This window comes from Ranitomeya imitator, chromosome 9 (genome assembly GCF_032444005.1).
Source record: "Ranitomeya imitator isolate aRanImi1 chromosome 9, aRanImi1.pri, whole genome shotgun sequence".
Classification (NCBI taxonomy): domain Eukaryota; kingdom Metazoa; phylum Chordata; class Amphibia; order Anura; family Dendrobatidae; genus Ranitomeya; species Ranitomeya imitator.
This window is the reverse complement of record NC_091290.1, coordinates 102,837,630-102,864,165: the sequence shown is the minus strand read 5'-3', so window position 1 is coordinate 102,864,165 and position 26,536 is coordinate 102,837,630. Positions and strand designations below refer to the sequence as shown.

The following is a 26,536-nucleotide window of genomic DNA, read 5'->3' as shown; positions in this document are numbered from 1 at the left end:
ATTTTGTAAACTCTGTGTGGATTGTTTTGTAGTTTTTATACTGACCGCACAGTATCCTTTCCTGTCCTATCTATCAAGCTAGACTGGCCTCCTATGCTAAAATCTGATTTCATTTCTGCGTATGTTATTTTCCCCTCCTCTCACCGTCAATATTTGTGGGGGGCTATCTTTCCTTTGGGGATTTTCTCTGAGGCAAGATAGGTTTCCTGTTTCCATCTTTAGGGGAAGTTAGATCTTATGCTGTGCCGAGGGGGTCTAGGGAGCGTCAGGTACCCCCCACGGCTATTTTTAGTTGCGCTGCTAGGTTCAGGGTTTGCGGTCAGTACAGATTCCACCTCCTTCAGAGCTTGTCTCATGTTGTTCCTAAACCACCAGATCATAACAGGTATGGAGGTGACAAATCATTCCCGTAGAAGAAAGAAGGATTGATCTTTCTTGGCGTTCAATATGGGAGTGACTATAGATGGTGGCGGCTCTTCATGCACCGACAAAAGAAGGATTTGGATTTTGGAGTTCAGCTAAGATAAGCCGCAGTCACATTAGTTTGGCTGCTACTTACTAACTTCTTCAAGAAAAACATCCGCTAAATTTTAACTTTTAATGTACTATTTAAAAAAATGTATATTTAGATATTAAAATTAGAAAAAGAACCCAATATTATAGGGAATTAAATACAAATAATGTCACTTATGATCGATATTGTACACACTAGAAGAAAGCCCCATAATGGACGTAACACGGTTTCTGGTGATTAATTCAGCACACATACCACAACACAACAGCAAACAAATAAAATAATTTATGCCCCAAACATGATGATGAATATTCGGTTTGACCATCTCACCCTATATGTCCCTGAAGTGTAACCCTACCTAGCCGCGGAGGTTGGCCCCGCTCACGGACGGCTGACCCAAACAGGTCCTGTCGATTGTATCCTTAATTGATTAATATGATACAAACTGAAAAGTTCGATGCAAACCAACCATAAGAAAACAGTAGTTGCAGCTTCTACCAAGAAACAAGTGTAAGGCCCCATTCAAACATCTATGAATCACATACGGATGGGATATAATAGGACCACCAGCATTTTTATTTATTTATTAATTATAGTAATGGCCACTTCTATGGAATACAAAAAAAATGGACTCACCATTCTTATCAGCTCTACGGAAGATCTAGAAAAAAAAGCAGAAGACACAACATTAATTTCCAAAAAAGACAATGCGGCTTATGGTGACAATGTGTACATTATTTAGAAATATTATACAATGTTCCATGTAGGACAGACAAGACCAGATACAATATGCGTCATACGTGTTGTACTTTGTTATTAGTAGGCCTGAGCTACATTACATCCCTCCCCCCTCCACAAGTGTAAAAATTATTCATATAGGAGAATTATTTATTCCATCCAACTCCACGGCAAATGGAGACAGGATTTTAGGCTTAATGTCCCTTTAAATGCATTTCATCAGTCTGTATGGTTAGAAATGCAGGATCCAAACTAATTGCACAGGAAAGCTGATTACATAGGTGTGTGGTTTTAAATTGCTTCGGCACCACTCATCTTTAATAGCTCGGGATTCACAATTAGTAGCCACAAGCGACCACAATGCTGAATAAGAAAATATATATTTTTTCAAGTCAGCATCTGTTAACATGGTCTCCTAGGATATACTCCTTGAAGACTTCATGATCATATCTTCGAAGCAATTTTTGTTCTCATGCACCCAATAAAAAAAAAGATCTATCATAAAAGTACAATAGATGGAATAAGACTTACATATCACTAATAAATCATAATTTCCATCAGCGGTACAGGAAAACAGAATGAGCTCAAAACCTGGTGAGATTCTAGTCTTCTCTGCGAGATACCCGCTATGAGGATGAGAGCAGATTCCATACGGCATCTAAAGGGTAAATTGAGCTTTGTGCTCAGATCAACTAGTTTGGACCAAGATGAGCTCACCAGTTTGTCCATTTCGCCATGCTGTTGAGTCACTACTTTTCGCATAAATTTGGCATAAGTTAATCACAAACATATGCCCGTGCATGATATCTAATGGATAGCAAAACACCAATAAGGAGATAACTTTTCTCACTGCTCACCTGTAGCCTGAACTGTACTACAAGGCGAATGCGGTTATTTATTAGCCATGTAATATGATGCGTCTGTGTAGTATGCAGCCCAGCTAAAGGAGGAGGACATAGCTGCTTGTAAAAGGTTTTGGCTCACTCAGACGTCAGTGATTTTTTTGTACAAAAAACAGTCATGTTTGATCAGTATTTTTGATCAAAGTTTCATCACTTTCTCATTGATGAAACAAAAAAATGAGGTTTCTCAAACTCCTCCTATCAAACAGTCTGTAAAAGACAGACCATACAAATTCATGGCATCGGAGAGCTTTTTATATTTTCACAGACCTGTAAACAGGGTCGGCGTTTGGGTAGGCAAACCAGGCATTTGCCTAGGGCTCCCACTCCCCCAGGGGCCTCCACCCAGAGACACGATGCTAAAAGTGGCACACCATGCGGCCGATATGAGATCCGATTTCAGCTCCAACTCCAAGCTCCCCTGTATCAAGCATTCAACTTTATCAGCATCATAGAAGCTGATACAGTTGAAATCAACAATGGAGGAGAGAGCATGAAGAGAAGCACTCTCACCCAAAATTACCCCTCTACTACTTTCGCAGCTGGCACGCTGTGCCGAGCAATGGAGCTGCTAAGTAAACATGCTGCAGAGACCAGAGCAGCGGGGGAACGAGGAAAGGCGAGTATGTATTTATTTTTAAATCAGGGAGTACGTGGTGACCATAGTACTGGAGGACCTTGGGGACTGCATTATACTACAGTATATGCGGCTGTATTATACTATATGTACTCTGTGGAGGCTGCGTTATACTCTATCAAGGACTATTATACCATGTGTAGTATATGGAGGCTGCATTATACAATATGGAGGACTTTAAGATGCATAATACTATATTCAGGATTATGGGGAGTGCATTATGCTGTAAGGCGGACTATGGGCAGTGCACTATACTATAGGAGTGCATTGTACTATATGGAGGACTATAGGGGGTGCATTGTACAATATGGAGGACTATAGGATGCATCATACTATAATCAGGGAAAGAAAGAAAAATAATGGACTAAACAAGGTCTGCACAACCACATAATGTACAAAATATAACACAGCATTTATTTAACACCACAAAAATGGACATAAAAACACTTAAAAGTACAACGATGTGCAAAACACCCCTATATATCCACATAAGTATGCAGCAATTACATAGAGAAATCCACCTATAGGCTACTACAAACATACATATCCTATGCTAATAGATCAATAAATGCCCTGAACAATAGGACAATGGACATAGTACGTAACATGATATATACAAAAAGGCAAAAAAAACCCTAGAAAGAGCAACTATAATGCTCAAATACCCAGATGGTTCATGAATAGCAGCTGAATTAATGTATCTGAGGTAGCATAAAGGGGTATATATGTATGCTTAAAGCTGGTGACCCAAAAGGTGTCTAGATACAGCTGACAAAATACAGCATGTGTGGCGTGTAGCCAAAGGAGAAAGAGTCAGAGCACCCCTATAGAATAATGAGGACAACGTAACACCATCAAGATACTCAGCTGAATCCGGAGTGAAGTAAAAGGGGGGCCATGAGCCAAAAAGGCTAAAATGCTGCTGCAAATGTGTGTGTCATAAATGACCAGCAGATACCGTGGAGGTCGTGCTCACTTACAATAATGAATATGCGGCTCCACCCCTATGGGAGGTGGAGCCGCATATTCATGACTAATCGGCGGCCCCACGTGACCTCTCATACAGGAGAAGGTGCAACGAGGACAGGACGCTGCGAGGGAGCCGGGTGAGGGTTTTATTAACAGCGGGGGGGGGGGGGGGGGGGGTTGGCACACAGGGGGTGGGAGGGGGTTGTGTTACAGGGATCTTTAATTTTAAACACGAGGACAAAAAAAAAAAAGGATTTATCATATCTTTCCAGTGAACGCTGCTGGAGAGAAGATATGAATGGCCGCTTCAGCACCACGTGGGGGGGACAGCGCTTACAGTAGCGCTGTCTCCTGCACGGCACACGGACTGCACACGGACAGTGTCCGTGTGCGGTACGTGTTTGCACGAACCCATTGACTTTAATGGGTCCGTGTAATCCGTGCGCTCCCACGAACACTGACATGTCTCCGTGTTTTCCAAACGGACACACGGTCCGTTAAAACACGCTGACATGTGCAGAGACACATTGAAATCAATTGATTTCAATGTGTCTATGTGAGTCAGTGTCTCCGGTACGTGAGGAAACTGTCACCTCACGTACCGGAGCCACTGACGTGTGAAACCGGCATAAGTCCAAGAGCATTTAACTTCTCATTTGCATATTAATGACAACTCTGATTACTTGGCAATGCAGAAACAGACAGAAGATATAAAAGGTGTCAATAGATTTACATTTCAAAAGACCTGCATGCAAATATTAGCAGTTTGGGTAGGGGGCGATCTTCCTGACAAATTCCCCCTAAACTTGTCGGCTGGCTTGTGTAAAGCCAGTTGATGGCCATTTAATGGCCAAGGTCGCCATGGGTTCATGTGCACTGTAACGTAGGGTGCAGATGCTGGATGACAGGGCACTTCTGAGGAGTCATAAACTTTTACAATTATTGGATTTACATAAAAATCCACATTATGTAACAATACTCCCTCGGTGGTCTAGTGCCCGCTATTACTGCAACGTCAATCAATACTGGGACTGCCGCAACGGTCTCCAACTTTTCATGGTAAAATGGAAGTTACCGGAATGCAAAATGGTGGAGTTTATTTAAAGGGGGTCTGTCAGCAGTTAACAGGGGCTCAATCACAGATTTCAGTGAGGTGTCGCTGTGTGGAGTTTCCTTACAATGAAGGTTTTATCACCAGCTGTACTACAGCTCACGTGCCTGCTAGTCCGACTCCGCCCTACCTGTGATAAGCAGCTCACTGTCAATAGGCAATCTACATACAGAGCCTGGTGTGGGCGGGGCTAGCTTTCTCAGCTCTGCTGCCTTTTGCATCTAAGAACTGATTATATCACAACTCCTCCACCCAGTAAACTAATACAATACATTGCTGGAATCAGGGTCTCTGTCCCTACATCATGCTGCTCTCCAATTAAGTAGCAAAAACCTGGTGACAGATTCTAATTAAACGCCATGCAAGATTGGGTGCAGATCATTGTGAGGGCAATTCTGGCCAGCCCTCAGGGCCAGGCTTACATGTCCTGTACGGGGGCATAATAATGTCGGTAAGGTATGAAACCCAGAATCAGAGAGAAAAATCTGCTTTGTGTCAAGTCACCCTAAGGCCACGTTCACACTAGCAGTATTTGGTCAGCATTTTATCTCAGTATTTGTAAGACAAAACCAGGAGTGGAACACTCAGAGGAAAAGAAAAAAAAAGTTTTGACATGCCAATTTCTCACAAAATGGAAAAAAAGCGTAACACAAAAGGCAAGTTACATATGTTGTGTTAGCCAATTAAGAAAAAAAAAGAAACACAAAGGTCTATGGATTTAAATAAATACTGTACTTCTGAATGCGGTATTTTTGAAAAACTGGAACAATAAGAAAACACAAGTTTTGGGAAGATAAAAAAAAAAAAAAAAAAAAAAAAAAAAAAAAAAATCGCCTAAAAAAAACAAAAAAAAAAACAAATAAAAACACTACCTTGATTTCAGCCTATTAAAAAAATAAAATGGAAAAAATAGCCACAATAAAACGCTGCACGTAAAAGTGCTCGAAATCAACGTTGTCTACGGGTGTACACTTACATATTAACGTTTTCTGACGACAATAAGACGTTCCTTGCGTTTTGAGTTCATGTACATAATTGTACACTGCAGAAAACACTGGCAAAGAAAGGGTTAAAACAACAATATGCCTGATGAGTTAAATGACTGTCTCCTCACTTTATGGCTCCTGCAGTAATTGCCCAGAGTGGCTGACTGTGCCCGTCCTACATAGAACTGCTGTTTCCTTAAAGCTTTTAAATTGATGCATAATGTGACGCTCCAATTTACCGCAGCGGCATCTCACAGCGCCCACGACAGGCGAGAGCGTCATTAACATCACTCTGCCGAGGATAATGAGCCACAATCACTGTCCGCGAGTAACAGTGAAACCTGTTGATAAAGAAGGTGCAACTGTATGGAGTTCTCTGCCGAAACGGTCTCATTTCTGGGAATTATTCATCTATATCTATGACCGGACATGGTATTATCAATCCAACAGTAATGGGGCTCAGATTTAAGTGTCCACAAACACTCAAGCAGAGACAAATCCCAGGAGCAAAAAATAGCTAGTGCACCGAGATTTCCTAGTAATAGTTACCGTTTATTGGGTCCCATAAATACAATGACTATTAGGGCTCCTCACACTGGTGTCCATACTCATGTGAGAGAATCAGTCCGATTATGCTAATGTGGCACCTCAGGAGTCAAGATGCTACTGTGGCAATGCCTCCCTCACAGGGGGTGTTGTCATGCCTGGAAGCAAGAAGGGAACCCCTTAGCAGGTACATCAGCATGCAACACTTTCCTGACTCCAGAACAGAAGGGGGAGCTCTAACACCTGATTTCAGGGGAGGTTCCCTGATAAGTTCTGGTCTGGAGGCAGGGTTAGTTAGTCAGAGCTAGTCTGAGGAAGAAAGAGAGGAGAACCTGAGCGATTGGAGCTGCGACTGAGCTCACCCCAGGACTGAGCGCCAAGGACCGGATACCGGAGTCCATTGTTGTTTGGGAACAGAAGGCCCAGCAACTAAACCCAGAGGACTAACTTTCCCTCATCCCCTTTATTGCACGTCCAGGGCCACGGACCAGGTAACCGCTACCACCCCTTTAAGAATTGTACAACCTGATTCCGAGTGCCCCACGGCCCTAGTGGGTGTTGCACCAACCTGAGTGTGATCAGATTCTCTTGCATCGCATCACAACTGTGGAGAAGATGGAGAACTTTATTTCTCCATCTTCCCCATTGTCTGAGTCTGCAGATGTCGGACTGCACATGGAGCGCCCCCAGATGCAGGGCCGCTGGTTACTCAGCACCGGTCCTCTCTTTCTCAGTACTGGGGTTGTCACGGTGGCTGGACCCGGTCCGTGACCCTGCTAAGGGGCGTCCAATAAAAGGGATGATGAAAGTCGGCTAAGGTTTCGTGACACCACCTGTGGTATTCGGTCAGGGTGACCGACGCTGCTTGGGGTCCACTGGGGTGGTGTTATGGCAGCTAGATGGTATGCCTTCCCACAGGTGAAGTACAGTTAGGTCCATATATATTTGGACAGAGACAACATTTTTCTAATTTTGGTTATAGACATTAAAATTAATTGTGGTAAACAAAACAATTCAGATGCAGGTGAAGTTCAGACTTTCAGCTTTCATTTGAGGTTATCCACATTAAAATTGGATGAAGGGTTTAGGAGTTCCAGCTCCTTAACATGTGCCACCCTGTTTTTAAAGGGACCAAAAGTAATTGGACAAATTAAATAATTTTAAATAAAATGTTTGTGGCACCCCTAGGGGTATTTGCCACAAAAATAGTTTCTGACAATAAATACAAATACTGAGATAGCAAAACTGCACTGCCACCTCCGGCCAGAAGGGGGAGCTCCAGAGACTCCCCTTGATCCATTCTGGTCTGAGAGAAGAACTGGCAGTTGGGCAGTTGGGCTAAGGAGCTGAAAGTGAGAGGTCATACAGCTGAATTTCTAACAGCCCTGTGACAGTTTCCAGGCCCAAATCACCGGCCTGAGGAGAAGAGGGACAGAGAAAAAGGACATTGTGAGAACCGGGTAGCATTAATCACTACCCAGAACAGGCGCAAAGACGGATACCGGATCCGTGGCTGTATTCATTATATATAATACAGCAACCGGAAAAACGTGAGGTGATATCAGCTTCACTAGGGCCGGACGCAGCAACAGACACACAGTTCAGCGGTACTCCCGGAGGGGGTAAGCCGATAAAAGGACTCGGGTTGCCCGTCGAACCAGGGCCCGGAGGGGACAGATTGGGCCGGCAGCCAGTTCACATACAGCAGCAGGGCCACACAGAAATTGCGCACAATAAGAGGCGAAGACCCCGGCAGGGTCAAAGTAACTCAGAGTTCCCATACAGACTCCGGTGACAGGACGGGTTGTAAATCCTTTTATATTGAAGTAAACTGGTTAAACGTTTCAGTGCCTCAGTCTTTCATTTGGACAATAGCCAATATCCAGGATCGGGATCATCACCGCTGGGAGAACCTGCTGCTGATCAAGTAAGTGCCTGTTCCCTCACGATACCCCTTACACTGTGCATTGCCTGAGGCCACAGCACCGGGTCGAGCCACCCGTGACATCCCCCTCAAGAGACAGACTCCATTGGTCCGGTGCTGGGTACCCCGGTCTCCTGGGCGTCACATGTTCATTTCTAGTACTTGGTTGAAAACCCTTTGTTGGCAATGACTGCTTGAAGTCTTGAACTCATGGACATCACCAGACGCTGTGTTTCCTCCTTTTTGATGCTCTGCCAGGCCTTCACTGCGGTGGTTTTCAGTTGCTGTTTGTTTGTGGGGTTTTCTGTCTGAAGTCTTGTCTTTAACAAGTGAAATGCTGCTCAATTGGGTTGAGATCAGGTGACTGACTTGGCCATTCAAGAATATTCCACTTCTTTGCTTTAATAAACTCCTGGGTTGCTTTGGCTTTATGTTTTGGGTCATTGTCCATCTGTAGTATGAAACGACGACCAATCAGTTTGGCTGCATTTGGCTGGATCTGAGCACACAGTATGGCTGCTCTGAATACCTCAGAATTCATTCGGCTGCTTCTGTCCTGTGTCACATCATCAATAAACACTAGTGACCCAGTGCCACTGGCAGCCATGCATGCCCAAGCCATCACACTGCCTCCGCCATGTTTTACAGATGATGTGGTATGCTTTGGATCATGAGCTGTACCACGCCTTCGCCATACTTTTCTCTTTCCATCATTCTGGTAGAGGTTGATCTTGGTTTCATCTGTCCAAAGAATGTTCTTCCAGAACTGTGCTGGCTTTTTTAGATGTTTTTTAGCAAAGTCCAGTCTAGCCTTTTTATTCTTGATGCTTATGAGTGGCTTGCACCGTGCAGTGAACCCTCTGTATTTACTTTCATGCAGTCTTCTCTTGATGGTAGATTTGGATATTGATACGCCGACCTCCTGGAGAGTGTTGGTCACTTGGTTAGTTGTTGTGAAGGGGTTTCTCTTCACCATGGAGATTATTCTACGATCATCCACCCCTGTTGTCTTCCGTGGGCGCCCAGGTCTTTTTGCATTGATGAGTTCTCCAGTGCTTTCTTTCTTTCTCAGGATGTGCCAAACTGTAGATTGTTCCACTCCTAATATTGTAGCAATTTCTCGGATGGGTTTTTTTCTGTTTTCGCAGCTTAAGGATGGCTTGTTTCACCTGTATGGATAGCTCCTTTGACCGCATGTTTACTTCACAGCAAAACCTTCCAAATGCAGGCACCACACCTCAAATCAACTCCAGGCCTTTTAACTGCTTAATTGAGAATGACATAACGAAGGGATTGCCCACACCTGTCCATGAAATAGCCTTGGAGTCAATTGTCCAATTACTTTTGGTCCTTTTTAAAACAGGGTGGCACATGTTAAGGAGCTGAAACTCCTAAACCCTTCATCCAATTTAATGTGGATACCCTCAAATGAAAGCTGAAAGTCTGAACTTCAACTGCATCTGAATTGTTTTGTTTAAAATTCATTGTGGTAATGTCTATAACCAAAATTAGAAAAATGTTGTCTCTGTCCAAATATATATGGACCTAACTGTATATCCCCAGGGCTTCCCAGTAGTGTAGGTGGCGATGGTGTGTGGCGCAGTCAATAACGAGGACACAGGGTTGCAGTCTCTTTACCTTTTACTGAAGGCTTCGGGATCCTCAATCCAGAGCACTGTCAACTGGGCTGTCTGAGACCGGCCAGTCCGAAGGCACATCCAGAGATCCCTTTGCAGGTGGAAATCAGTGCCTACCACTAGCGCCTGTGTGTTGTAGTTCTTCCCTGCTGAGCATTCGGGATAGTCCTCACAACTTCTGTTCTTGTTCTTTCTAGTTCTCTCTCTCTCCGTCCCCCAAGTTTGTTATGGCTAGGACGCACCCGTTTGACGGGAAGGCTCAGAGCTATTCTGGGACCCTAGAGACACCCCTCTCCACGCTTGCCCCCTATGTCTGCTTAGGTGATGTATGGTAGACAGCCAACCTATAATTAACTGTCCTGCGGTATTTGAAGTAAGGCATAAAGTCATAAGGCATAAGGCATAAACCAATTGTCACGATTCCCCTGACCGCTGTCGCCAATTGGTCAGGATTTCCACCGTGACCGTCACCCCTACGTCACGGATTGAGGTGACTTTAGGCCAACAGACGGCGATCACATGTGCAGGGGGGCTTATCTTAGTTATCCCTCCACTCCACGATGTGATGAAAAAACCACACACAGGGCTATTGACCTCTTAGTTTACAGCAGGGGCTTATTCTAGGTATCCCACTGTTTTTCTATATACCACGAACTGCAGGGATTTATGTATATCCCACTTACAGTACCACTTAACACTTGCAGCTCTCTGGCGCCCCCCTTACTCTCAGGTCAGATTAGGTACTGCACCCTGGGTAATTAGTCGCCAGAAAGGCTGCCTGCTATGTACTGACTATTGGGCACGCTGCAGCGACGCGATAACTACTCCCACTCAGGCAGGAACAATAATTAGCAATGCCGCAGTCGCTTCAGCATAACCCCAAAAGTCAGCACACTCTCGCTGCCACCAGCTTCGATTAAACGGGTCCGAAGCTAACCCAACACAACAGTAACAGTAGCGTATTTTCCCTTCAAGAGACTTAGTGTACGGTTTAGAACAGGAGAAAGCTGCGGAATATGTTAGCGCTATATAAAAATAAAGATTATTATTATTATTATTATTATTATTATTATTATAAAGTCAGTTACTTCCTCGGTGTTCCGGTCACCGGCTACGCGCCTCAGTAGGATGTTGCCGTTCTCGGGGCACGACTCCTACTGGCTCTCCTTTGTGCTTGATATCGTTTCTCACTGTCCACAATATCCTTCGCTTCGTGTCCTTTCTTTAGATGCCGCCGCAAGGGAATGCAGGCGCAGCTCTGTAACGATCTGTCCTTGTCGCTAAGTCACTGCCAGGTTCCCACGCCTGACAGGGACCCCTCTGAATCTTCCCCGCAACACCCCCTGCCACGGGATGTTGCCTGGACAAAACCCAGTCAGCTTCTACCCTAACTTCCTATCCAACCCCCCAGTTTTAACAAAGTGGGAGGAGTGGCTTAATAAATAGAACCTTTTGCTCCCCCTAGTGGCCGGAGTGTGAAGTGTACTGTGTGCTGGTGATACCTGGTCAGGTGAACTCCTTTAGTGCCATCAGACGTACCATCACTCCCCTTAGTGGCGGAGCGACACCACTGCAACAACCAGGTCTCTGGGGCGCTGCACACATGGATGACATTGGAGTGCAGTCTGATGTTACACATGCACCCACAGACTCGTATGGTCCTAATATTGTAGACACTTGCAGGGTGCTGCTATTGTTTTCCCATACAGAACCGGCTGTTCGACAGCCGCAACACATACTGGGATTGCCTAACAACAGCCTTAAGACAGCCGTGAGACATGCAACTGCGGCTCCTCGATTTTTTTTTTTCCTTTTCTTAAAACACCTTATCCAAGAACATTCATCACTAGTGGTTAAGGTACCGACACACTCAGCGACGCTGCAGCGATATAGACAACGAGCCGATCGCTGCAGCGTCGCTGTTTAGGTCGCTGTAGAGACGTCAAACACGGCAACAGCAGAACGATGCAGGAGCGATCCAGTGACGTAACGGCGACTCACTTCTCGTTCTCGCTGGTTGTTAGCTCCATGTCAAACAGCCGGAGTGTACCGATCCGACACACATCTAGGGGCCCTATGCTCGTTGCTTTTGCTGTCAAACATGACGATACACGCCGACCTGGCGACGAAATAAAGTTCTGGAATTCTAGCTCCGCCCAGCGATGGCACAGCGGGATCCAGATCGCTGCTGCGTGTCAAACACAACGAGATCGCTATCCAGGACGCTGCAACGTCACGGATTGTTGTCGTTCTCTTTGCAAAGTTGCTGAGTGTGACGGTACCTTTAATCTGCAGGTTAATGGCGTTCTAAACCTGCCCGCAGCAACACTTAGACCCCTGCTGTGGGGAAGAAATCAGCTTTATCCCCACTGGCAGCGTTCAGTCCTGAAGGTGGCGCTGGTACAGGTTCAGTCACCGCTTAACCGCGCCCCCGGCATTGACTGACAGCCAGCTCTAATACTGATCTGCTGTCAGTCAGTGCAGGGGGCTCGGTTACAGACGCTGCTTTCTATACACAGACCGATGCTGCCACCCCCAGGACTGAACCGCTGCCAGAAGGAATAGGGTTTATTTCCGTCCAGTAGTGGGGCTCTCGGGGCGGGTGCCAGGCAGGTTCACAACGCCATTAACCCTTTTCTGCAGGTTAATAGCTATTTTTTTTAACGTGAAAGGTTCCCTTTAAAACACTTTACGTACATAATGCAGAATAATGATAATTCCAAGACAGTGGAGCGATGCACACATCCCATTGTGCAGTACACAGAGGTGTTTAATAAATAAGTTCCAAAGTTAGGATGGGCAAGAAACAATAAAATGCCCAAATATTCTAAAATGTGGAAACAGGAAGAAGTAAGTTACTAACCAACCTATGATCTATGTGACAAATTACGCAATATTAACCTGCTATCCCCATCTCATCAGTAATCTTGAGAATAATAATCAGTGAGCGGATCGTGCCGCGTCATAAGTCCAGAAGTTTAGAAGATGGCTCCCGGTCAGGCGCAGTGTGCACCTCTGAAGCTGGGACTAGTCGACTGCCTCATTACATAGTAATCGGGGACATTATAAAGGCTTTTCATACCTCATTTTCACTCTCTAACATTACACAGGGCAGATGAATACAAATATCAAAAAACTGACCGTCACATCCAAACATAGACTAAATGTGAACAGGTGCTGAACCTAGAGTCACCAACTCATGTGCAATAAAATAAATAAGGTAGCACACTGAAGCGCCTTAACTTTCAAACATGAAATATGAAAATTGAGAAAGTTTAACGCATAAATTGGCCAATTCATGTGTAACTGGTAGCCACGATAAGACATTTCTCATTTACCAGGACCTATCAGTGCCTTTCCTCACTTAGTCTAATAGAGGACTCATAGATTCCCATACAAATGAAGACTTTATTCTAATTCAATTTTCACGTTATTTGATATTTGTATTTGTAGCCTTCTGACTGAGCACTCCGCCTCTTAGCTTCAGACGTTTTTAATCAAGACAGGACCTTACCCCTCCACAGAGATGTAGATTTTTAGTCAAGACTCAGAGAGGACTCAGATTCCCATACACATGAAGACTTTATTCTAAGTGAGGACGATAGGTCCTGGTAAACGAAAAATGCCTTATCATGACTACCAGGTCCACATGAATTGGCCAATTTAGGGGCTAAACTTTCTCAAATTTTTCATATTTCTAGTGCAGTAATGGAATTCTATTTTCATGGTTCACATTTGTAAGTTGTTGCGCTACAGAGTGCTGCCTTATTTATTTTTTATTACACAGGGTTGGTTAGGCAGGGAATACGCTCAGGACATGGGGGACCTGACGGCTTCCTTCTGGGGGCAAATACTTTGATTTCTAATATCTCCATAACAGAGATCAAACAAAGTGGATTTGAACCTATTCAATGCTATGTCTCCACTGAAGGCAGCAGCGGGGTCTGGAGCACCAGTAGATGTCAGATGTACTGAGCTATGTGCCATTTATTTCAGTGGTGCGGGGATATGTTGCCTCCATAGACAAGCTCATGTTCACCTATATGGGTCTCAGCTTATAGAGACCCTCAGTTTCTCAATCTGTCAGGGGTCTCAACCAGTCAATGACAGTGCTACTTTCACACGGATCCCCCTTCCATGCTTTGAAGAATGACAGAACGTTGTATTATATTATATTTTCTGTCCTCTAGGATACAGCTCTGTCCTATGACAATGACAACACACAACCTCATTAACTCATTTCAGACTTCCAGCATTAAATAATGCAGCATTTGCTTTTTTGGTAGAAAATATAAGACTGGCAAAGTAGTGACCGACAGAAGTATGAACCCAGCCTAAGTCGGGTTTGTCAATTTCCAAAGGTTATCAGCAGCAGGGAGTGAAGGACCATTACAGGACTCATACAGTGCTATCACACAGGGGCTGAAGAAGACACGGCTGTCGGGATCAACCTCTCTTCCACCTGGATGTTTGCAAAGGAATTGAAAGACTCTACTGACAATGCACAGCGGCCCATACATATTCCATGTATATCGGCTTCATCCAGCAAGTTTCACAGGGCTGGAAGAAAACCTACTGTGCATCTGGGCTTCCAAGTCTCCCCTGAAGGCAGATAACGGGGGAGAACTAGAAACGGTGGTTTGACTCCAACAGTTTCATCTTGCGAAAGGAGAGTAATAATAATAATAATAATAATCTTTATTTTTATATAGCGCTAACATATTCCGCAGCGCTTTACAGTTCGCACACTGCCAGAGATGCTCTTCATACCAAGAACACAGGAGCCCACCCACCTCCCCTCTTCATACCAAGAACATGGCAATCCCCCCTCTTCATACCCAGAAAACAGGACTCCCTCTTCATACCGAGAACACAATAAATCCCCTTCATACCTAGAACATGGAAATCCCCACCCTCTTCATACCAAGAGCACGGGGCTCTCCCCTCTTCTTACCGAGAACACGGGAATCCTCCCTCTTTATAACAAGAACACGGGACTCCCCCCCCCCCTCTTCCTACCGAGAACACGGGAATCCTCCCCTCTTCATACCAAGAACATGGCAATCCCCCCACCTCATACCGAGAAAACAGGATTCCCCCTCCCTCTTCATACCGAGAAAACAGGACTCCCTCTTCATACCGAGAACACAATAAATCCCCTTCATACCTAGAACATGGAAATCCCCTCCCTCTTCATACCAAGAGCACGGGACTCCCCCTCTTCTTACCGAGAACACGGGAATCCTCCCTCTTCTTACCGAGAACACGGAAATCCCCCCCCCCTCTTCATAACAAGAACACGGGACTCCCCCCCCCCCTTCTTACCGAGAACACGGGAATCCCCCCTCTTCTGAGAACATGGAAATCCCCCCCCTCTTCATAACAAGAACACGGGACTCCCCCCCCCTTCTTACCGAGAACACGGGAATCCCCCTTCATACCGTGAACACGGGACTACCCCCCCCTTCTTACCGAGAACACGGGACTGTCCCCCTTCATACCGAGTACATGGGACTCCCAACCCCCTCCATACCGGGAACCCGGGACTGGACTCCCCCCTCCATACCGGGAACCCGGGACTCCCCCCATCTTTGTACCAAGAAACCCCTTCATTATACCGAGAACACGGGACTCCCCACCCCCTTCATACCGAGAACACGGGACTCCCCACCCCCTTCATACCGAGAACACGGGACTCCCCACCCCCTTCATACCGAGAACACGGGACTCCCCACCCCTTTCATACCGAGAACACGGGACTCCCCACCCCCTTCATACCGAGAACACGGGACACCCCCTATCTTCATACCGAGAATACGTTTTTTGCAAAAAATGTATACTAAGCTGCTCTACCAATCTTCACGGTATACCCTTATCAGAGCAGTCCTAACTAATGTATGCAATCCCTATCTGATGTATTTAAAAACCTGATCATCTGTATATAACCTGTGTGAACAGGGTTCAGAGAGGAAAAAATCCATGTGTGCATACAGGGTAGAACAGCTTTTGTGCAGATAGCCCAAGAGGAGTGGTGGAACTCCCCAGTCTTGTAGACACAAGAGAACAATTATGGAAACAGGAACACATGGGCTACTTGCACAGTGAACAAGTCTGTATGATCATGTTCACACACCACCAAGAAACCTGAAGACACAAAAGAGAACAGTAAAACCAAAAACACTCAGTTTGAAAAAATGTTGCAGTAATCCGCAAGTGCTAGTAAAAGATGTAAAAAACAGGGTATTTGGTTGATACGTTTTTTGCAAAAAATGTATACTAAGCTGCTCTACCAATCTTCACGGTATACCCTTATCAGAGCAGTCCTAACTAATGTATGCAATCCCTATCTGATGTATTTAAAAACCTGATCATCTGTATATAACCTGTGTGAACAGGGTTCAGAGAGGAAAAAATCCATGTGTGCATACAGGGTAAAACACGGGACTCCCCATCCCTTTCATACCGAGAACACGGGACTCCCCACCCCTTTCATACCGAGAACACGGGACTCCCCACCCCCTTCATACCGAGAACACGGGACACCCCCTATCTTCATACCGAGAACACGGGACACCCCCTATCTTCATACCGAGAACACGGGACTCCCCACCCCCTTCATACCGAGAACACGGGACACCCCCTATCTTCATACTGAGAACACGGGACTCCCCACCCCCTTCATACCGAGAACACGGGACACCCCCTATCTTCATACCAAGAACACGGGACACCCCCTATCTTCATACCGAGAACACGGGACACCCCCTATCTTCATACCAAGAATACCTGCATGCTCGCCCGAGATTGGAAAATGCCAGATCATTCTTATCCTGTATGAATGACACCGAGGAGCCTATCAGCAAAGTGAAATTTGTAAGTTGAACGTATACCAAACACTCAGCAAAAAATGAAAAGGAAAGAAAAGACTTAAAAGATTGGATGTTGGTGGCCCTGGAAGATCCAGAAACGTCTTCTAACGTTCACTTGCTCGTCTCAAACACAATCATGTCAAGCTGAGATGAGAGCGAGCGTCGGACAACTTTCGTGGATGAGCAGAAACCTGATTAAAAGTGAAAAATGTAAGTAGCAATCTGCCAGATCTCGAGTGTGGACTTAGGGTAGTGATCGGCCCTGGAGGACAGAAGACACCGACGGTGCGGAGCCATCACCGCTTGGATTCTGGGCAATTAACCCCATCCTTCACTAATAAGCAGTGTCTGCGCTCTTCCTCTGCTGGTGACAGATCTTCCAACCAGCTGAGAGTCTTTCATTTCCATGGTGACATAATTATGAAGCTTTATGACAAATATACCGCGAAGTCACCGTACGGATGGTCTATATTTAGTCAACCTCACGGCTCGCTTGTAAAGAAATAGCTGCATATATAGAGCAGAAGACGACGGACAACATCTGGAAAACTGGCGGCCGAAAGCTTTATGGATGACCAAATCTCAAGAAGCCTTTAACCTGTTGGTGTCCACTTGACACATAGTACAACTTCCACCATATAGAAGTCTCCCGGGTGGTCACAATCTCCTGGGCTTTAGGTTGGGTGCCTGCGTTACTGCTGGTCGCGCGCGACCACAACTCTGCCCTCCCGATTTGCCGCAGATTTGTAATGTGGTAAGTGACCTTTTTATTGCGGGGTGAAGCACGGAAAATGTATTTCACAATAGAAAACTAAGAAAATCGCTGTATGGACACGTTCACACGGCCATATTATTCGTCCAAGTGCCGTCTATGGAAAAAACTGACATCACAAGAATGTTACTCAATAGGTGGGTGGGCAAAAAAAACCCTGACCCCCGATGGGTCCCCCAACCAGTGTACACCTGACCAATCAGGTCAGAACTTCTCCCTGTGGTGGCGGAAATGTTATTAAGTGACGATATAAAGACCAGATACCAAATAAAAGGGGCAGCAGCGGGTTATAAGGGGGGATTATGGGGGTGACGCTCCCGCTAGGTTCTCACTCCAACTTCAAAGGGCAAAAACTGCATGAAATCAGCACATGGGACGCGGAGGTGGCCATCACATCCATGCAGGGCATGCAATGACCCACTGTGGGGGGCTGACAGGCTCAGTGAGGGGGTCTGCACATACACATGGGAATACATTCAGATCTATAGGGGCTGCAGGACCCCCGGAGTAGTCACACTGTCCCCACATGGGGTCCTGCGTGACAGAACAGGTGTGTCGCGATACTCACATCCAGGATGACAGAGATGCCCCTCCTGCTCCCCGGCTCGGCCATGTCCTGCCCCCGGGTCAGCGCCTCCTCTCCCCGCAGCTCTCGCTCACTCTTGTCGCTCATCTTGGTGACGATCCAACGCAGCAGACCGTCCAGTCCCCGGACCTGAGAGCGCGGCTGCCGCAGGAGCTTGTGGACGCTGGTCCTGCAGTACCGGGCTGCCTGCTCACACATGTCTGACACCGGGAGGGGGAGCGCAGCACGCCCCCTGCTTGTAGGCACGCCCCTCCACGCCCCGTACCGCACGGAGAGCCAGTGTGCGGGCAGCACAGATCGCTGGTGCCACGCCCACACGGCGAACCACGCCTCTATTTATGTAAACCACGCCCCGCACGGTTCCGACTATCGGTGGTGGCTGCGCACCTGTTTGATGCTCAGGTGGAGCCGGTGACAGGAGCGGCTGTGCTCTGTACACCGGACCTGATTGTCACCGTCTGCACCACGCTCAGTGAGAGACCTTCTAGATTGGGGTGGTGGCACCAAAACTGGAGTATGTGCACACGTTGCGGATTCTCAGCCGATCCGCAGCGTTTTTTGCAGTGCTGAAACGCTGCAGATCCGCAATTGATTTACAGTACAATGTAAATCAATGAGAAAAAAAATGCTGTGCACATGGAGCGCCCCCAGACACAGGGCCACGAGTTCTCGGTATCGAGCCCCTCTGGTTCGGTTCTGAGGCTGTCACGGTGGCTAGACCCGGTCCGCAACCCTGCTAAGGGGCGTCCAATAAAGGTGGTGCAGTCTATCAGGGATTCGTGACGCCACCTGTGGTGTTCGGTCAGGGTGACCGACGCTGCTGTAGGGTCCGCTGGGGTGATGGAATGGCAGCTGGATGGTATACCTTCCCACAGGTGAAGTATGTCCCCAGGGCTTCCCAGTAAGGTGGATGGTGATGGTGTGAGGTGCAGTCAATAATGAGGACACAAGGTTGCAGTCTCTTTACCTCTTTACTGAAGACTTCAGGATCCGCAATCCAGAGTACATTTAACAGGGCTCTCAGAGACCGGCCGGTCCGATGGGCACATCCAGAGTTCCCTTTGCAGGTGGAAATTGTTGCCTACCAATAGCGCCTGTGTGTTGTAGTGCTACCCTGCTGAGCATTCAGAATAGTCCTCACAACTGCTGTTCTCGTTCGTTCGTTCTTTCTAATTCTCTCTCGCTTGTTCCAGATATTACTAGTTTCTCGTCCCCCAGGTATGTTATGGCTAGGACGCACCCGTATGATGGCAAGGCCTGGAGGTCTTCCGGGACCCTAGAGATGCCCCTCTCCCACTGTTGCCCCCTATGTCTTCATAGGTGTTTAGGTGAGACAGCCAACCTATAATTAACTGTCCTGCGGAGTTTGAAGTAAGGCGTAGAGTCAGTTACTCCCTCGGTGTTCCGGCCACCGGCTACGCGCCTCAGTAGGATGTTGCCTCGGTCTCACAGCACGACTCCTACTGGTACTCCTTTGTACTTGATCTCGTTTCTCACTGTTCCACAATATCCTTCCCTTCGTGTCACTCTCTTAGGACACCGCCGCGGGGTGTGCAGGCGCGGTTCCGTAACGTTCTGCTCTGTTTGCTAAGCACCTGCCAGGTTCCCACGCCTGACAGGGACCCCCCTGTGCCTTCTCCCTGCAAGACCCCCTGCCACGAGATGTTGCCTGAATCCAACCCAGTCAGCTTCTGACTAACTTTCTATCCAACCCCTAGTTTTACCAGTGTGAGGAGTGGCCCAATAAATAAAGCCTTTTTCTCCCCCTAGTGGCCGGAGTGTGAAGTGTAATGTGTTCTGGTGATACCTGGTCAGGAGAACTCCTTAGTGCCATCAGACGTACCGCCTCTCCCCTTAGCGGCAGAGCGATACTACTGCAACGACCAGGTCTCTGGGGCGCTGCACTCCCTCCCGGTTAGATCCAGTACTCCTGGACTGGAAAGAAGAACAACAATATAATACAGCAAAAGACATACAAAATTTTGAAATGCTTAAAACAAGTAAATAGAACAATGCTTCCCTTTATGGGAGGTGAGGACACTTGAACGTTACAAACAAAAACAGGATTAAATATTTTTAAATAACATCCTGACTATAAATAATTCTCAGTACCCAGCCGGGTATTCTTCTAAGTGCAAATTCTGAACAATAATTTAACTTTTCCTTTAAGGGCGTATAAGCTGAACCCACTAAAGGCCTACTATAAAATGCTATAAAACAACTCAACTTTTCTTTCTAGCTTCACCAATGCAGGACCGCCTAGCTCCTGGGGTGGGCCTACTGTCATTGTCTCTCTTTCAGCAACCAACTGTCGTTCTGCAGTTCTCAGGAGGACTCTCTCTCTAACCCCTACAGGTTCACTTTCAATCTTTCCTGTCCTCAATCCCTATTAACATTATCAAACTTTTCTAAATCTCAAGATTATCAACATTTCTTAAGGCAACATCTAAACATTCCCTTTAAGAGGGAACCAAGTCTCTAGGAGGTAGTGCAGAGTCTCTCTGTCTGCAAGTCCAATGAAAGCAAGACCTTCTGCGTCACGTCCAAAAGCATTATCTTCGCAAAGTCTTCTTTCTTTTGTAAAACCAGTAGGGAGCACCTTTAAGAAGGTGCAAACTATGTACAAAACAGTTTTGGAATCATTCACCGTCCATGATCCGGCAATCTTTGAAAACAATGATAACTTGTGCAAAAAGAAATGCAAAACAATAGGGATCCCGGGTAAATGAAGGGACCCCTTTAAGAAATAACCCTGGACGGGTTCAAAGCAAAGACAGGAAAAAGTTAACTATTTACATCTTTTTCGGTTCTTCGAGGTTTAGTGCTATAGTAGGTTGCAAGGCATCAGTCGGTAGCGAACATTTCCCGGCCGTGGAAGCTCTGGTTCCGTGTTCTCGCCTGATGTGGTGTCTGTATCATGGGTTCGTCTCTCAGGTGCGGCCAGGTCGCCCGGTGTCTGGATCCGAATGTCAGCTTTGGTTGCAAGTTCAGTAGCGGCGATAATGCACACTGTGGTGACAGGGGTGGAATTCGTCAAATCAGGGTTAGTCGTAGTCGGGACAGCAGGTGGCGCCATTACCGGCTCGCATCGGTAGACATTTCGAGCGCACCACCCTTGCGCACTCCGATGGCGGGTGTACGTCACCTGTCTCCTCTATACAGTAGCCGATCATCACATCTATCGTGGCGCGGGGTCTTCACATTGTAGCTAATAAAGAAGATTTCCGTCGGTAGCCCCGATTCCTGTATATAGCCCCAACGCCGCTTCGGGTGAAAGGCTAGCACAGTCCCCCGCTTTACCGGACTCCCTTTACTGCGTTCTGTCTTTGGTCCTTGTGCTTTCTGTGGGTCACTTTGTTCTGTCTCTTTTCGGTCTTTCCAGTATAAAATTAGGCATTGTTTGTATTGTTCCCAAGTGAGCGCAGCGATGCTGAGGCCCTCCTGTCTGGTTCCGTCTGGCCCAATCCTTGGGGTGTCCCACTGGAAGATTACCCCCTCGGAGCTTACATCCAGCGGTATCCCCATAGTTGGTAGCGGAGGCACCAGCTTCTCCATGGTGCCGGGGGCTATAACCACCAACTCAGGAGCAGGGAGTCGGTCGCCGTCAGGACGGGGAGCGGTCACGGGAGCCGGATCGGTCAGGAGGGCAGGGGCGTTTTCCATACCTCCGTCTGATGTGGTTCCACCGATGCCGATCGGTTCCATTGATGAGGACACTAGAGTCGGCTGCGGCTCGGACCGCGGTTCTCCCGATGCGGCCCTCGTGACGGCTCCGACCTCCATTGCTTCACATTGGCTGGCTCCACACTCGGGATAGGCTGACTTGGCTCCTCCGCCCCCGCGGCTCCAAGAAGTCCAAGTGCTCCAGCCGCGGCAGATTCGAGTCCGGATCCTCCTCCGGCTGACCGGGACAGGTCAGGATCACTCCTTCGTTGTTCGGGCACCCGCTGGTCGTCATCCCCACTCCGGGATCTGCGATGGCACTCACACGCTGCTCCTCCATTTTCTGGGGGTGGAGCTCCCTCTTGTCTTGGTTCCCGCCGTTGCAAATTAGGGGGCGGTTCTCCTCTGCTTTGGGGCAGATCGTCCTCCTGCAACAGCAATCGGAGGGGGCGGTCAGCACTTCTGGCCCCACTGTGATAGTCTCCTCCCATGGCACGCCCTCCTTCTTCTCCTGCGCTCCTCGTGGCGCTGCAATGGCGGAGGTTTTGGCGGGAATCTTACGGCACTTAGCAATACACAGTCTTTGCAATAAATCACAGTCCAAACACGTTTCAATCACAATTCCAAGGCACACATGACCTGCTTCTCAGGCTTAAGTACGATCCTGTTCGTGACGCCAAGTTGGAGCGCCCCCAGACACAGGGCCACGAGTTCTCGGTACTGGGCCTCTCTGGTTCGGTTCTGAGGCTGTCACGGTGGCTAGACCCGGTCCGCAACCCTGCTAAGGGGCGTCCAATAAAGGTGGTACAGTCTATCAGGGATTCGTGACGCCACCTGTGGTGTTCGGTCAGGGTGACCGACGCTGCTGTAGGGTCCGCTGGGGTGATGGAATGGCAGCTGGATGGTATACCTTCCCACAGGTGAAGTATGTCCCCAGGGCTTCCCAGTAAGGTGGATGGTGATGGTGTGAGGTGCAGTCAATAACGAGGACACAAGGTTGCAGTCTCTTTACCTCTTTACTGAAGACTTCGGGATCCGCAATCCAGAGCACAGTTAACAGGGCTTTCTGAGACCGGCCGGTCCGATGGGCACATCCAGAGTTCCCTTTGCAGGTGGAAATCAGTGCCTACCACCAGCGCCTGTGTGTTGTAGTGCTACCCTGCTGAGCATTCAGAATAGTCCTCACAACTTCTGTTCTCGTTCGTTCGTTCTTTCCAATTCTCTCTCTCTTGTTCCAGATGTTACTAGTTTCTCGTCCTTCAGGTATGTTATGGCTAGGACGCACCCGTATGACGGGAAGGCTCGGAGCTCTTCCGGGAACCTAGAGGCGCCCATCTCCACGCGTTGCCCCCTATGTCTTCGTAGGAAATTTAAGGTAGACAGCCAACCTATAATTAACTGTCCTGCGGAGTTTGAAGTAAGGCCTGAAGTCAGTTACTCCCGCGGTGTTCCGGCCACCGGCTACGCGCCTCAGTAGGAAGTTGCCTCGGTCTCACGGCATGACTCCTACTGGCTCTCCTTTGTGCTTGATCTCGTTTCTCACTGTTCCACAATATCCTTCCCTTCGTGTCACTCTCTTAGGATACTGCCGCGGGGTGTGCAGGCGCGGTTCCGTAACGTTCTGCTCTGTTCGCTAGGCACCTGCCAGGTTCCCTCACCCGACAGGGACCCCCCTGTGTCTTCTCCCTGCAACACCCCCTGCCACGGGATGTTTCCTGAATCCAACCCAGTCAGCTTCTGACTAACTTTCTATCCAACCCCTAGTTTTACCAGTGTGAGGAGGGGCCCAATAAATAAAGCCTTTTTCTCCCCCTAGTGGCTGGAGTGTGAAGTGTAATGTGTGCTGATGATACCTGGTCAGGAGAATTCCTTCAGTGCCATCAGACGTACCGCCACTCCCCTTAGCGGCAGAGTGCCATACTGCAATGACCAGGTCTCTGGGGCGCTGCACACACTTTGCGGAAAATCCGCTGCGGTAACGCTGCGGTTTAAAAGAAGTAGCATGTCACTTCTTTTTTGTGAATCTGCAGCGTTTTTGTGCCCATTCCATTGTAGAAAACCACAGGGGTAAAAAACGCAGCAAATCCGCAAGAAAACCGCACAAAAAACGCTGTGGAACTGCACAAAAAAACGCGACAAATCCGCAGGAGCGTTTTCTGCCAGGAGAGGCAGAATCCGCACCAGAAATTCCTAAGCCTAACATGTTAGCCTTAGGGTATGTGCACACGTAGGTTATGTGCATACGATGCAGATTTGCTGCGGATCCGCAGCAGATTTTTCCGCGCAGAAAAGCTGCAGATCCGCACTGTGATGTACAGTATAATGTTCAATGGGATAAAAAAAACCTGTGCAGATGGTGCGGAAAAAGCAGTGCGGAATTGCTGTGGATTTCAAAGAAGTGCATGTCACTTCTTTTGTGCTGGTCTGCAGCGTTTCTGCACCCCTCCATGTTCGCACCTGTGGATTTGTTGCGTTTTTTGTGCAGTTCTGCAGCGTTTTTTGTGTGTTTTTGCTGCGGTTTTCTTGCAGATTTGCTGTGTTTTTTACCCCTGCGGTTTTCTATAATGGAATGGGTACAAAAATGCTGCAGATTCACTAAAAATAAGTGACATGCTACTTCTTTAAACTGCAGCGTTTCCGCAGCGGATTTTCCACAAAGTGTGCACAGCATTTTTTTTTCTCATTGATTTACATTGTACTGTAAATCAATTGCGGATCTGCAGCGTTTCTGCACTGCAAACAACGCTGTGGATCCGCAGAGAATCCGCAACGTGTGCACATACCCTCAAAATCCACAGTGGCAAAAAATGCAGAAAATCCACATCAATTCCACATAAAAAATGCACAAAATCCGCATAAAAACCGTGGCAAATCCACGGCTGCGGATTCTACCAGGAGATGCGGATTTTGGGCAGAAAATTCTGCACCTCTTTTCCTACGTGTGCGCATAGCCGTAGAATGGTCCTCTGCAGATTTTTCCGCAGCGGATTTGATAAATCCGCAGGGAAAAACACTGCGTTTTTCTTGCGGATTTATAGCGGATTTACTGCGGTTTTTGTGCGGATTCCACTGCGGTTTTAGACCTGCGGTTTTCTATTATGGAGCAGGTGTAAAACCGCTGCGGATTCCGCAGAAAGAATTGATATGCTGCGGAATGTAAACCGCTGCGTTTCCGCGTGTTTTTTTCCGCTGCATGGGCACAGCGTTTTCGATTTCCCATAGGTTTACATTGTACTGTAAACTCATGGGAAACTGCTGCGGACCCGCAGCTGTGGATCCGCGGCAAAATCCGCATTGTGTGCACAGAGCCTTAAAGTATAGAATGGGACAGTGAAGGGGTTAATGTCAGTATCTCTGTTAGCCGTGGGCGGACAGAGGGTTAATGCTGGCGTTCCTGGTGGTTATTGTCAGGATCTGTGGGAGCCTACAGCAGACAGGGGGCTATAATGGTGGCACCTATGGGAGTTCAGGGCAGGGAAAGGGTTAATGAGGTTATGCCATAAATGACAGCACTGCAGCAGCTGTGAGGAGCCCAGAGCGGACTGATAACAGCAGGTGGATGTGTCCCAGGACGTCATACACACAGCGCGGTATCTTAATTGGATAGGGTCGGCCTTAGGGTAAGGCCACGTGCACACGGTCAGTATTTTACCTCAGTATTTGTAAGTCACAACCAGCAGTGGGTGATGATACAGAAGTGGTGGTGAGTCTGACGTGTTTCTATTATACGTTATCTCTGACTGTTCCAGCACTGATTGTTACATACATAGGCCGGCTTCACACTTGCGAGTTTTACGGACGTAAGAGCGCAGAAACTACGTCCGTAAAACTCGCAAAAAATACGGCACAATTATTCTCTATGCCCCTGCTCCTATCTGCCGTATTTTACTGATCAGTATTATACGGCTTTCTACGGCCGTACAAAATCGCAGCATGCTGCGTTTGTCACCGTACTGCGCAAGAAATACGCCAATGAAAGTCTATGGAAGCGTGAAAAATACGGATTTCACACGGACAAGCAGTGTGACTTGCGAGAAATACGCAGCGCTGTTAGAGAGAAAAGCCGGTAATTCAGGGGGGGGGCCAATAACCATGGACCCTCTCCAGGCTATTAATATCTGCCCTCAGTCACTGGCTTTACTACTCTGGCGGAGAAAATTGCGCGGGAGCCCACGCCAATTTTTTCCGCCATTTAACCCTTTATTTTAAGAGCTAGAACGGCCAAATTTTGCAGATACACACTACTGACATTAGTAGTGTGGAATCTGCAAAAAAAATGGAGAGAAGACATGGTTTACTGTATGTAAACCATGTCTCAAATCATGTCGGGTTTTAAGAAGGAGAAAGAAAATGCCGGTAATTGAATTACCGGCTTTCAAGCTGTATAGCGCTGGAATAAATATTAATATATATACATATATGTGTCAAATGACATATATTTATATATATATATATATATATATATATATATATATATATATATATATAGACAGTATATATATATTTTTTTTTCTTTTTGGGACACATGGATCATTTCTATAGCGGTATGTTGGTTTTGCAAGCCTGCGAGAAAACCACGCAGTACGGATGCCATACGGATTACATACGGAGGATGCCATGCGCAAAAAACGCTGACACACCCTGCCTACGGAGGAGCTACGGACCACTATTTTCGGGACATT

The 26,536-nt window shown here is 47.2% G+C and overlaps 1 protein-coding gene across 1 annotated transcript in view; it reads right to left on the bottom strand.

The window, feature by feature from the left end:
• The window catches only part of NECAB2 (N-terminal EF-hand calcium binding protein 2), a 268,082-nt gene extending 249,693 nt beyond the window's left edge, over nt 1–18,389 (bottom strand). The window contains exons 1-2 of the mRNA XM_069740424.1: nt 18,174–18,389; nt 1,151–1,175 (exon numbers count right to left, since the gene is read on the bottom strand). Coding sequence (XP_069596525.1) covers nt 1,151–1,175; nt 18,174–18,389 — 241 coding nt within the window. The remainder of the gene's footprint in view (nt 1–1,150; nt 1,176–18,173) is intronic.
• Between the last annotated feature and the right edge of the window lie 8,147 nt (nt 18,390–26,536).